General features: G+C 38.7%; 2 protein-coding genes across 4 annotated transcripts; one reads left to right on the forward strand and one right to left on the reverse strand.

The window, feature by feature from the left end:
• The first annotated feature begins 602 nt into the window (after window positions 1–602).
• LOC124301797 (sterol O-acyltransferase 1) lies at window positions 603–5,751 on the forward strand. Of its 2 annotated transcripts, XM_046757225.1 has the most exons (9): window positions 604–1,019; window positions 1,290–1,390; window positions 2,255–2,397; window positions 2,566–2,736; window positions 2,958–3,106; window positions 3,275–3,414; window positions 3,715–3,881; window positions 3,965–4,238; window positions 4,713–5,751. In XM_046757225.1, exons 1-9 carry the CDS (start codon window positions 851–853, stop codon window positions 5,151–5,153), a joined length of 1,755 nt encoding a protein of 584 aa, XP_046613181.1. In that variant the 5' UTR covers window positions 604–850; the 3' UTR covers window positions 5,154–5,751. The 2 variants fall into 2 exon arrangements, with proteins under 2 accessions (XP_046613182.1, XP_046613181.1); XM_046757226.1 differs by lacking the exon at window positions 2,566–2,736 and having other exon boundaries at window positions 603–1,019.
• On the reverse strand, window positions 5,383–13,635 carry LOC124301796 (mediator of RNA polymerase II transcription subunit 1). Of its 2 annotated transcripts, none has more exons than XM_046757224.1 (8): window positions 13,417–13,635; window positions 12,838–12,977; window positions 12,617–12,750; window positions 12,359–12,494; window positions 12,027–12,246; window positions 11,736–11,961; window positions 11,371–11,602; window positions 5,383–11,239 (listed from the first exon to the last, which is right to left on the reverse strand). In XM_046757224.1, the coding sequence occupies exons 1-8, from the start codon at window positions 13,475–13,477 to the stop codon at window positions 7,463–7,465; spliced, it is 4,926 nt and encodes a 1,641-aa protein (XP_046613180.1). In that variant the 5' UTR covers window positions 13,478–13,635; the 3' UTR covers window positions 5,383–7,462. The 2 variants fall into 2 exon arrangements, with proteins under 2 accessions (XP_046613180.1, XP_046613179.1); XM_046757223.1 differs by having other exon boundaries at window positions 12,838–12,980.
• Between the last annotated feature and the right edge of the window lie 45 nt (window positions 13,636–13,680).

Consider the following 13,680-nt stretch of genomic DNA (forward strand, 5'->3'; position numbering starts at 1 on the left):
GTGTTAGACGATGCTCAACAATATTTCTACTATCTTTATCTCCATTCTGATTCACCGCCTTATGCCACCCGTAACGTGAGAAAAACGTCAGACATACCTGTAACAGAGGGAAATCACGAACGTAATTAGTCTTCGTACATAATTGTTGCGACATGTAAATGAGACGGAAAATTTTTCAATCAGAAAATTGTGCGTATGCATCGAGGGGACTTTGGTTGTAATGCAACGCGAGTAATAAAGACGCAGTGAGAATTTGCAGTAATCGTTTTCTGACGAAACTTGGGTTTCATTACAGCAACAGAACTGCGAAATTGATTCGCACAATCCGCGTCGACAAAAAGCATAATAACAATAATCCCATGCTTCAGATCTATCGTAAAAATTGGATCGCGCTCCGCGCGACTCGTCAAGCCGCGAATTGTAACTGGCAAATGATCATAGATCCTCCTCTTCCTCTCCTCTTGTACATCACGCCCATTTAACCATCCAGACGGTCGTTGTCACCCCGTACTCCAGCACGTAGTAATTTCGTTCTCGAGATAAGCGTTAGTAGCCAGAGCGCGGGGGATCCAAGAGCGAGGATCACCCAATCGACAAACCTCAGAATCAGCAGTTGAACTGCGATCAACGAAGCGCGCTCGTCACAGCGAAGACCGGCTATAAGTTAGCCAGCAGCGTGCCGACGATGGTCCCGTTGGGCCCCGATTTATAACTTTTAATCAAACCCGTGGTCATCGGCACCAACATATCGCGACAGCTTATCCGTATCTGTTCAGACATCTACTTGCGGCCACCATCAGACGCACGATCACTATGTCCGAGTGATATTTATGATTAGTATAGTGGATCTATGATAATGGATTGCGCCAACGGCTCTCTTCACGACATGGAAGAAAGTATAGTGAAGCCTACAGTTGTTGCGAATGATAAACTGCCCGAAGATCGTCGTGCAGACCTTCCTTACATTCGTCGGAACGCTGTTATCACACGGTCGAAAGAAGCCCTGCAAAAATTTGATCGTGAGTAATTTAGCAATTTTTTTTATTTTTTTTTTATTATCTCCCTGTTCAACAATGATCAGTGCCGCGTACTTACTTTGTTTATGAGAGTTATATCACACCGTAATTGCGGCGCAAACAGTTCATACAATTAGTTTGATTGTACGTCGAGTGTTTGAGATAATTTTTTTTTCTTTTTTTTTTCGTTTATTATACTGCTCATCGTCCACTGAGAGATATTTACATGTACTGGTATTAGAATTTATACTGATTTGATTTGTTCCTCGACAGCCAACGAGGACCGGAAATCTTCTGCAGCCAATGAAACGACGGCAGTCGGTGACGATATTCTGCGAAGCATATCGGTTCAAAAGATACGGGATCTGATGCAGGTGCGTGATTCGTTTATCATTTGTATAATTTCATATATTTTACAGAATTATGCAAAGTTTTTATTACGTATAGCCAAGAATGTAGGAACTAGATATAATTGCAGAGATTTAAGGATGAGCAATTCGCATTGCGAATATTGCAAGTATTGATGATATATCTGAGGGATTTTCACTGACCCTGAATAATTGATCAACACGAAGTTCTTACTCATGGATATTTACGTCAGCTATAAGAGCTGAGTATGTACGATCACAAGGCATAGTTCTTTGTTTTGTATCAGAGAATCTAACGCCTATAGCTGATTGGAAATCAAAACAAATCATTATGGCGGATGACTCTTTACGACATCCGCGGGATCAACGCAAGCGACCCGCATGAATGACGATCATTACTGTTGTATTTTCTTATTATTTAATTATTTCTTTTCTCTGCAAACCGCACTATTGTGTATCGCAATGTCGGACTTTGCACAACACTATAATTGCGCGATGCTTCTTCTATCGCACGTACATACATACATTTCGCCACCTATAGTATATTTATAAGAATCGAGATGTTATTACGGCTAGAAGAGAAAGAAATGAAAAAAGGCACATAATAAACTACTAAAGATCATGGCTTATTGACACAGGCTTACGTATATATACATAATATATGTTAGATACATGCTCGCACTGTGATCTCGCGGTGAAAACTCGTTCCACATTTTTGAATTTATCGAGAAGAGTTACATATATATATCAGATGTGATAAATGCAAAAATGTGGAACGAGTTTTGACCGCGAGATCACAATGCGTGCATGTAATAACGATATATCTACGTGCGATATAAAAGTATGAAAAGTATATTATTTTACTTACAGCAAATGGAAAGTGATGTTATGGAACAAGTCGGCAATCAAATCAAACTGATAATGTCCGGAGTTTTGCAGCAATTGGAGGAAATGCAGCCTGGAAAACAGACGGACGATTTATTTCAGGAAACAACAAAATATAGTAACAGGCAGTGAGTTGGAGATATTAAAGTTCAAACTATTACATTAGCTGTATCAAGTTACCTACTATACCAACCATATATCAATAGATTATTATTTTTTTGCCGCACTATATGTATTTATATACATAATATATTTACAGTGGTCAATGTATGCACTGTTACTACCTTTGTTTGCAGAAAATCGTTAAAGGATGGATCCCTACCGGAGAAGAAATTTTTAATGAGGAATTCTTTACTCACAGACTTATTTAAAATCAAACATATAAAAACAATTTATCACATATTTATAGTTATTCTAATTATTCTCTTCATAAACACTGCAGTCTATGACATCGTGGATACCGGTTCGTAAGTACACCAAGTATACAATGGAACCTGTTACTACAGGATCCCACGATTATGGATCAGTGTATAAAAAAATTTCGATCATTTCTAGTACATACGTGTAATTGTTGATGAATTTTTTGTTCTTCAAATAATATCATTTGAAGTTCAAATATATATTACAAAGCGACCGACGCAATGAGGATAAATAACAAGGCGGTTTGTAGTTTTCTTTTTGTTTACAGAACTAATTTTGGCATATCCACGATAATGATGGCTTTTGGCAAATTTAATAAAGTACTATGGATATGGTCCGGCATGCTGGCTTCGACGTTTGGAGTTTACGTCGCTTTCAGTGTCTGGGCTCATCAACGGATTCACATTGCGCCAAAATGTATGTATGTACACATTACATATTTACGCTTCATTGCACGAAATACCTATTTATTTTCAAATTTATGTTCACTTTGAATTTTGTATAAACAATTATTAACTCAACCTAACGAAAATTCTAATTCTGTGCGTGTTCTTTTTTTTTTTATCTTTCTTTCTCTTCTTACAGCTATTCAATTAAAGATTTGGGATTATAGCTGGTTGATCGCTTTAATCGTCTATCAAATTTTATTTATCATATTCCCAGCAAACTCATTGCTTACAGAAGATCTGCCTCCAGCATCTAGTGTTGCTGTACTAATGGAACAGGTGTAGTTACCAATATTTTCTTTCATAAAAAGTCCTATCGCATATTTAACCCGTTACTCCATTATCAATTCAATATTCTTTATATGCCACCGCACATTCAACTGAACACTCTGTCTTTGCGATTACAACAGAATCCATTTCAAACGTATAATTAATTCCACGAATCAATCATAGTAACCGCATCTCGGTGCACTGATTGCTACAGGTAAAAATATTCGAGTGGCAAGTTGGACTAATAAAAACAACACACATTGCACACAAAGAAGTTGATGATAATTTCACGAGTATACAAATTTCCAGGTTCGTTTAGTTATGAAAACGCACGCGTTTGTGAGAAGTGCGGCACCCCGTACTTTAAACTACAAACCACACACGGAACAGACAATCGCATCAACCTGTCCCGGATTTACAAAGTTTTTGTACTACTTATTTTGTCCGACGTTGATATATCGGGACGATTATCCACGGTAAATGATCATGCTCTAAATAATTAATTTAGATTCTTTACAGCAACTACCGTCAGCCCTAATTTCGTATTTCTCATTTTCAGAACGAAAGTAATTCGATGGCGAGTCGTGGTTTGGAGTTACACGGAAGTCATATTGGTCGTGTTCTACATGGCATTTATATTCGAACGTCTTTTGATACCAGTTTTTAGGCAATTCGGCGCCAGTCCACTCGAGCCGCGAGCGTTAGTGCTTAGCGTGTTTGGAACGATGATGCCAGGAACATTGGCCTTTCTTTGCGGTTTTTATTGCTTACTTCATTCCTGGATGAACGCCTCTGCAGAACTGCTGCGATTTGCAGACAGAATGTTCTACAAGGTACGCGTCATATATGATTTGGGAGTACATTTGACGAGCTGATTCTTTGGTATTCCGGAGTATCATTAAGGGTGAAATTACGATGAAATCACTCTTGCCATCGTTTCATTTCACATGAATTAGCCCGCGATTACTGTTGTGAACTAAAAACGATCATATAGTCGAAATTTAATCGCAAGTGACGCGTCCGGCGCGTCGACGGCGGCCATGTTTGTTTCATTGTGCCAGAGTTTGAACGCGTAATTAGATTAGCAAATGTTTGAAAAACCTGTTTTTATTAACGTGGCTAAATTTTAAGCTCACTGAGCTGCTTCGCGCGAAAAATTTGTAATCCACCGAGTTATTGCATCACATATAAATTCAAAAATTTATTTTGACTACCTACTTCACTTGCTAATGCGCATTGCACTTGCATGTTCAAGTCTCCTTTCAATTTCGCTATTTTAATATCACACTACCTCTTTGCCCAAACAGGACTGGTGGAACTCAACGTCGTACGACGCGTATTACCGTACTTGGAATGTTGTAGTGCACGACTGGCTGTACACATACATATACAAAGATATTTATGAAATAATTGCTCCGCGAAACAAGATGCTTTCAACATTTATGGTTTTTTCAGTATCTGCAATTTTCCACGAATACATATTAGCATTTGCGTTCAGATTCTTTTACCCGGTGCTGTTAGTAATGTTCGGTGGTATCGGTTTAATATTAGTCTTTCTGACCCGAAAAAACGAACAAGCAGGGGGTAACGTTTTTATGTGGCTAACGTTGTGCATGGGCACCGGAATGATACTGAGTTTATATTCAATGGAATATTACGCTAGGATTAATTGTCCACCTTACAAAGACGAGTTTTTGGATTTATTTATACCGAGAAGTTGGACTTGTCACCGTTTATCTAATTCTTAATTTTCTGAGCGTTGAGATGTTTAATAGAAATATTCAAATATGAAGTATGGTTATAGCTGATCAGAATCTGAGAAAAATGCTGCTGCTATCGCTTTAGATATAATACAATTATATCTATAATATAAGTTCTAGAAAGTGAAATTTTCTCCAGAAACAATAACTACGTCGTAATTGATAGTTCTTAATGGATTTATCTATAATTGCATTTGATCTCTTCTTTTTTTTTTAATATATATCAATTGGTTTTAGTTGTACGCTTCACGAAATTGTAAAGACTGTTATACCCAAGCTGCATGAAGCAATGTATAGATATACAGAACGGGAGTAGCACATCTGATAGAACAAATTTACAGTGTATATGAATGGCTATGTTACTGGACATATATTTGCAATAATCATAATTGGCATATCTCTCTCTCTCTCTCTCTCCTTCACTCTCTCGCTGTTTCATTTTTCCGTAGTATTTTTTTTTAAAGCCGATGTAGTTAGTAATTATATGTATAGGTTTGTAAGTATAGATTTCTACAAAAAAATTAACATAACAAATTGTAAGGTACAAAAGCTATTGTATTTTACAAATAAATCTATCAAAATGTAACACTGTAATCATCATATGTATTATATACCTACTTATTCTCATCCAATTTAGTTATACTCCACTTGATTACATTTTTCATTCAAAATTATCTCAATGCAACGAGTGTTTCTTTTTTCTTATCTTTTTTTTTACCAGAAATAAGGCTTAACAACAACATTTATTATCAAGTCTTATACATACATTTCTTATACTCATTATTGATACAATAGAACCTCTTCTCTATACAATTTAATTTACGATTTATATACTGTGTAAGTTGTAATTTTTCATTTCGTTAGTTTGTTTGTATTTCGTTTTGCATTCTCAACCATCAAAGGACAAAAACCAAGAGATGAGAATTATTGTTCACTTGATTAACATTAAAGGCATATTTTAAATGAATCCTAAATTGAAGTAAATAAAAAATGAAAATAACAAGTCTGCAGATAAAGCAAGATAAGCTAACTAGATAAAGTAGTTCCAATAAATTAATCAACATACATATGATACTACAGATGGTAATGAATTTCAATGTCTCCGTATTTACAAATCATGCGTTATGCATGACTAATTGTTATTTTTATTATTGTTATGACATGAATGGTGCATTTAATAGAAAATAAATAATAATATTGTAAACATAAGTTATAATTCTATCTTCTTATTTTCTTACCTTCTTATTTAATAAAATATCCTTCATCTCGTGGTTTTTATTGCTATAACGGAAAATTGTCTTTTTTTCTTCAATGATACTATACAATTCAACATTATTATATCTTCGTATTATATAATGATGAGTAGATTGTGGTTCAACCAATAAAAATCTGGTTTACATTACATACACCTGACCACTTTACTTCTCATGTCAATATGTACCTGTGCAAATATTACGTTTGTACCAGTCATTAAATTACTCTCACATTACAATTACTTAGAATTATTCATCATCTTTTTCTCACATAGTGTTTCGCTTGAAATAACAATTATTATTTCATTTTATTTCACTTCGTTAATTCATAATTACCATTATGGCAGCACTTGATTACTTAAGGCTAATATCGAATATCGATTCTTGATTTATATGTGTGTTTGTGTGTGTGTGTGTGTGTGTGTGCGTGTGTATGTGTGTATAATATACATACATACATACATATATATCTTAGCTACAAATGAAAAGCTTTGTTAAAATTTTTCAGCTAAAATAAATGATTGGCTTCCATTTTTCTGTCCAGTAGTATCTGGTAATAGCTGATCCAAATACTATTTGAAAATCTGTTAGTATCGATGGTAAATTTACATGGCAAGCAGAGACTTTCACCATTTGATGATAAAATTTTATCGATGGGCTTAAGACAATCGTAGTTGCTTTCAATATTAGTACTTCATGACTTATTTGCCGCACAGAAAGATTTCAAAAATTATTTTCTATGAGAATAATGAGAAAATTCCTTGTCCGAATTAGAAAACTTCAATGTAAAGGGAGCTTTTACGTCAATACCTATGGAAGTGCACTTTGGTCACAGATTATTTAAAAATTGAAGAGAATCATTTTTTGGTAAAAAAATAAAATAAAATCTGTAAATTTATTTCAAGAAATAGATTAACAATTAAACGATCAGTACTCGAGAATTCTAACTGTGAAAGAGGACCTGCCCTATATTGGTTATATCTTTTTTAATCTGGACCAGAATAACCATGAGTAATAATTAAGTAGCTAAATTTTAAGTAACCTTCATTTGCCTATACCGACAAGTGCTTCGTCCATTAATTCGTCGTCGGTTATACAGGGAGAGGCGGAGTGAGGAGAAGGCGGTATAACTCTCGGAGAAGGAGCGGGACTTTTTACAATATGAACACTGACTGATGGACTTGGCGGAAAGGTGGGAGGTGGAGGTGGCGGTGTGTTCCTTCGTACAGGTGCAGCTTGCGCCATAGCTCTTTCAGGGACAGTAGTCAATTTCGGTACTTCTTTAGGTGTAGAAAAGTCCAGCAGCATTTCAGCAGCCTCTTGAGAGGACGGTGGCGGTTTTATGGTGGTATCAATTGAAATGCTCCCCGGCTTTTTCTCCTCTTTGTACTTATTCAACGCGGCATCAGCCGGTTTCGTGCTCAAATTGAGACTCTCAGTACCGCTGTTTGTTAGAGGATAAGATTTTTGTGTCGATATGGGATCAGTTTTTGATACAGCGTCATCTTTGCTGGCAGGATTCAATGGAGCGCAGTTAAGAAACTGCGACGGTCTGTTAGCGATATCTTTAATCTCTCTGGATTCCGTGTCTGCTGGCTGCATAGACAAGTTAGTCGGTACGTCAGAATCATGAGGACTGACGGTGGGCGGCGGCATAATCAAGCTTGGACTGCTGTTTCCAATATTAGCAGGCATTAAAGCTGTGCACAAGTTGTCTGGCTTTGATTGAACCTCTCTTCTATCATCCGTCGGCTTTGCATTTGACAGAGAAACAGCTTGGGTTTTCGTAGAATCTGGTTTACTATCTAACAGTTTGCTTACGTCAGTTCTATTATTACTAGTATCTGATGACGTGAGTTTGTCTGCTGGTTTCTTATCCACGTCTGTGTTAGCACGCGCGGACAATTTTGGTATTTGAAATTTAGTATCCAGTTGTTTCATCAGTCCCTCGACAACAAGCTGAGGCGGTAGATTAGGTAGATTTGACATCGATGCATGTGCTGCCAATAGTTTAAAGGCTCTTTCGCTCTCGCTCTCTTCCCGCAACGCAGATGGGCTTGAAGTTTTTCTAATGTCTGAACCTTTAGAACCAAATATATTCTTCTCCCCAGATTTTGGTGGCCTTGGTTTGTCCCTGTTGCGACTCAGATCCGTTGCACCTGAGCTATTCATTTTGGGGGAACCAGACGACTTTGCTGAAACACCCTTTGCTAGTAAACCACCCGATCCCGAGTTAGATCCAGAAGCGGATTTTTGAACAGAAGGCACTTTTTGACTGGCAAGATTTGCTTTATTGCCGCTGTTCCCAGATCCTGAACTGCCCGGCAATTTCAGGGGGACTTGTTGCTGTGGTTTCTTAGACGCAGGGCCCGAATTCACTCCTGGTTTAAGACCAGTGTGAGTCTTTGGTGACCCGTTGCCGGAGCCGGATGAAGATCCTGATGAAGATTTGAGATTAGGACTAGACTTAGAGTCTTTTGTTCCTTTTTTATTGATCGTGATTTTCATTTCAGAACTATGTTTTACCATGTATTCAGCTGGATTTTTAGTATCCACAGGTGTCTTGCTACCGCTTTTACCCTCACCAACTTTATTAGAACTAACTCGGTCCTTTTGACTACCCTTAGACCCGCCGTTACCATCTTCTGTACAATGTTGGGCATTCTTAAGTTTGTCAATAACGGCACTAAGTGAGCCTTTTCTATTCCTTGCTTGTTGTTGAGCAGTAGCTGATTTTCCAATATCCGAACCACCTGACGGAGGCGTGCTGCCTCCACTGCTTGGCAAAGACGGAGGAGTCTCAGCGTTTGGATTTAAATCCAATTGTTTTAACTTTGCGCTAGATGATTTCAGTTTTGGACTCTGGTGTCCGGACCCACTAAAAGTCAGAGAGGATGTTTTCCTCTCTTTATCTCTATTCGAATCTTTATTAGAAGATTTTACTTTTGGCATACCGTCGCTATTCTTGCTCGATGGTGAATTAGCTGCAGATTTTAAAGCTGACATGCTGGGTTTTCCGGCACTGGCTGAGCTCCCGTGTTTTGGCGATGAAGTACCATGTTTTGGGCTGACACTCGCCGGTATCGTCGTATGTTTAGGGCTATTGTAAACAGGTGAATGTTTGGGACTTTGTATTGGTTTGTTAACAGGTTGCTTTAGGGTAGGGCTCGACTTTCCAACAAGAGCTAACGGACTAGTATGCGTAGGAGACGGACTAAATTTTCTGAGCGTAGCTGCAGGTGACGAAGGTCTTGTTGTCAGATTTGGAGGAGATTCGGTAGGTTTAATACTCACCGAAACAGGTTTTGACAGAGGATCTGGCTTCAACGGTAGCTTGTCCGGAGGTCCCATAGGACTGTCTTCTCTCTTCCGTTTTCTCTTCTTCTCTAGTTTATTTTTGTCCTCTGTCTTATTTTTTGAACTCTTCCTGTCCCTACGCTCATCTGTCAAGTTTTTTGAAGCCGGACCGGCAATTGGTGTGATGGTGATCGAGCTAGGAAGGCTAGTTTGCGGAGACGAAGCTATAGGTATAATCTCAATGCCGGGTCGCCTTTCTAGCCCCATTCCTGTCAATACAGAATTATAATTTGATGATTGTGCAATTCCGCTGCTGGAAATAGGCGTTATACTAACTGACGGTGGAACCAAATTTTTATTGTCCTCAAATATATTAGGGCTCTTCTTGTCTTCGCGTTTCTTAGACTTTCTCTCTCGCTTCAATAGTTCCTCAACATCTTGCAAGTCGTGAACTTCAACGATTTCACTTTCATTCTCCATGTCGTAATCTGAGCTTTTATCAGTTCCTAAAATATCAGCATGGTCTAGATTACACAAATCAAGACCACTTGCAAGACTAGCAGCCGAAGTTGGTGTCGGAGTTCTAAGCTCGTTTGGATTATCTCTACTAGTAGGTGTGCCTAAAGGTGTCGAATCAGAACTAGAACTTTCCAAGAGGATTTCACTCATCTCCTCACCTTTCCTCTTCGGACTTCTCCATAGCCCGTCAGCTGTTTTTCTTTTTCTCGCTTTCTTAGAAGGTCGCTCTACTAACGGATTAATCAAACCTGCAGAGTTTTTAGCTTGACCAAGAAGCGCCCCAAGTTGCAGAGGATTCAACATAGCAGTGGTTGTATCGGAATGGCCGGAAAAAGACGGAAAACCGATACTATTCTCCGTTCCGGCTTCTAAAAAAGACTGCTGCGACGATTGTTGCCTACCGATACCTCCGCTACCGTTCAATCCCGGTTCTTGTTTGATCTTTACATCTCCACTGTTGAAATCTGGCATACCCGTACCATTGTGTCCATTCTGGTCTCTGCCAGGACCGAGATTAACATTATAATTACCGCCATTGCTATTCATTGCGTTAGAATTAGCAGGATTCCTACCCTCCCAAGTCTTTATCAACGTTCTCATTGTTACGGGGATGCTAAGGCATTTCTGCAACACTTTACCAGCCAGTTCTGACGACGACTCACTGTTGCTCATGCTAACTCCGTATAATTTACATTTTAAGCTTGATATGTCCGACAGATCGAGTTCTGCTGTCGCCATTGTTTCTTCAAAGGGGTGCTCAAGGCTGACCGAAAGATGTTGCCAAGACAAAGCACTGACCTCAAACATCACCGTGTGTTCAGGGTCTTGCCGTGCCATGGGTCTAACGCAGCTTGCAAGTAACGAATTGAAAAGTGCCTGCTGCCTGAGGTACACCAGGATCTGGGGAACGTGGGCAGGATGCGTAAACGGGATGCTGCTGACCAGCACCCCTTCCATATTCCGGTTTTCTGTCATGAAGTAGCAATGCTGCTGATCCGGCAATGTCTGTTAATAAAATACTGGATGAACACGGCATAACATGTAAAATGGATAATATTCACGAGTAATGACGAGTTTTGCAAAAGTTTTACGATTTCACAAAAAATCTATTCGATTACGGGTAATTTGGAACTTACCACAAAAAGGCCTTTGTTATTATGACAATCCAGTCGACCGTCGCTTGCGTGTTGTACTACCAGACTTAATAATGGATGCGGGGATGAAATATCACCACATTCTAGTTCCGTGATTTTTTGTATTCTGTGAACTAATTCCAGGCACAATGGCATCTTTTTTGCCAATTTCAAAGTGAAACAAGCAGGTAACATTGAAGAGTTTACTCCAGTTAATGCAGCGTATGACGGGGTGCTACAGAATGAGGAAGAAAATCAAGTGTCAAGTTAAATTCAACGCACGTGGAAAATTTGTTGAACTAGGTATTAGCCGAGACAGTGATGTAATCGCTATTGGCATGAAAACTATATCTCTAAAATAGTCTAACCTTTTTCCAGACAGTGCTCGATTAACAGTAATGATACAGGAGGTCGGTAGCTTATGAGCTGTTGAACCTTCCATACACACTGTGACAGAATGGCCAATATTTCGGGAGATAATAGCTTCATAGTTGAGGATATCATAGCTCCAATTTACCCGGTCAATTAGGTCGTATGGTGAAACAAAATAAGTTAGTTTCATCGCGTGGCCTCCTTTTCTCTTCTCCAAAATTCCTGAATTAACAAACAGGTTATTTAATCTAGTATAAGAATTGGTAAATAATAAAATAAATACTAACCAACTGGGCTTTTGTGTACAATATTGAAATATTCCCTCATAAAGTTTTGCAGGTGGGCTATGGTAGCCAAGTCTGCTTCGAGGGACTGCAAAGCACTGAAAGCTTTGCATTTGACCTTTTTTTCAGCATTCAGCTGATAGATAGAGGCCAATCCTTCCAGTTGAGCCGTAAAGTCAACAAAATCTCCTCGGGACAAACAGGTGACCAACTCTTTGCAACTCTGTCAAATTATATTTCTTTTTATTACTCTTGTTAGCATTAGATCTAGTTCAGATAACTCTTTTCCATTAAGATGTGTCATAAAATTTTTAATTACTCAAACAAATTCGTACCTGCTGCTCGTTTTTCCCTTCATGATGAATTTTGACATCTTTGACAGCACCAGTTGATTCCAAAAGAACTTCTAGATAAAACATATCCGATGATATAAACAGTTGTGTACCAGAAGTCCCCAACATGAATTTAAGTCTGCAATAAAACATTCAAGATACGATGAGTATAAAATGTCTGAATAGCTGCACATTGGGTACATTTCGCACGGATTAAACATATCTGAAGGTATGATATGAAAGATTTGGAGAACCACTTACCCTAACTGCCTTGTCAGACTTTCTAGTCGTTCTACCATGGACTGCAAAGACGTGACCTTTATGGAATGTTGCAAAGTATCGAGGCATTTTTGCAGTTGATTTTTTTCAACACTGTCAAGGGCGAATCGTTTATCCTATAAATATGTTAGACATATTTAAATTAATCTTTAGAGACTAAGGCTCCTTCTTAAACAGTTAATATCGAGCTCAATTAAACCTACCAGCATGGCCATCCGCAGATTCTTAGCAATTTCGACAAAGGATTTAAAAGAAGCAGCCTTTGAACGAAGCTTCTCCATCAGCAGCTCCATTTGCCATTCTTTTCCCTTGTCCACCGCCGGGCTGCCAACAGCCCCGGGGGCTGCTGGAAAATTCAATTTATTTTCAGCAAGATTTCCAGTTGAATTAAAGAGGCGCGTGTGATAAAACCAGCACAATTGATAGACAATGACAATAATGACGCCGGCATAAATTTATACAACTGGTTGTGTAACAAGGGTCTATCTCATAGCAACGCATAACTGATAAATAAACACGTCAGTGAAAATTATGCACAACTCTTGGCAGATAAACACAGCGTCAGCTGGGGTTTTTGCTAAACGAGCACGTTTTATGTTGGTTGAAAATGAGTGGATAGGATCACGCGAATTTGTTATTGTTTGAACGTGTGCGTGAAATAGCGTAGCAATCAGCGTAATCAACGAATTTTGTGTCCCCCACCAAAGCGCACGCATGTACTATCTCCGTCAGCATAGGATCAGCCGTCGATCGTAAAACATAGATATGATGGAAATACTTACGAAGGCCCTTCTGATTGTTCCCCGCATCCATGTATCCTTTTCCGGATAACACGGATGCCATAATACGCTTTAAACTCCGTTTCTCTATCCACGCGAGGTCAACACATTTTACATTCCAACGGCAGCATCTTGCTCGTTTGCTGCTTCACTCCACTTAGCTCAGCAGACCTCGCTTTCCTAACCTTTGCGCCCCCTTAGCAGTAGTACACCTTTGCGCATCGCGCGTCGATCTTTATCGAATCAGCTGATTGGTCGACATAGCCA

Source organism: Neodiprion virginianus, chromosome 4, assembly GCF_021901495.1.
Source record: "Neodiprion virginianus isolate iyNeoVirg1 chromosome 4, iyNeoVirg1.1, whole genome shotgun sequence".
NCBI classification, from domain to species: Eukaryota; Metazoa; Arthropoda; class Insecta; order Hymenoptera; family Diprionidae; genus Neodiprion; species Neodiprion virginianus.

Bases quoted from the DNA above. Each gene is read 5' to 3' on its own strand.
- LOC124301797 (XM_046757225.1), top strand. From the start codon at position 851: ATGATAATGGATTGCGCCAACGGCTCTCTTCACGACATGGAAGAAAGT. The intron at 3,107-3,274 runs GTATGTATGTAC...CTCTTCTTACAG, and splicing joins GATTCACATTGCGCCAAAAT to CTATTCAATTAAAGATTTGG. The intron at 3,415-3,714 runs GTGTAGTTACCA...ACAAATTTCCAG, and splicing joins TTGCTGTACTAATGGAACAG to GTTCGTTTAGTTATGAAAAC.
- LOC124301796 (XM_046757223.1), bottom strand. From the start codon at position 13,477: ATGGCATCCGTGTTATCCGGAAAAGGATACATGGATGCGGGGAACAAT. The intron at 12,981-13,416 runs GTAAGTATTTCC...TGAATTTTCCAG, and splicing joins GAACAATCAGAAGGGCCTTC to CAGCCCCCGGGGCTGTTGGC. The intron at 12,495-12,616 runs GTAAGTGGTTCT...GTTTTATTGCAG, and splicing joins AGTCTGACAAGGCAGTTAGG to ACTTAAATTCATGTTGGGGA.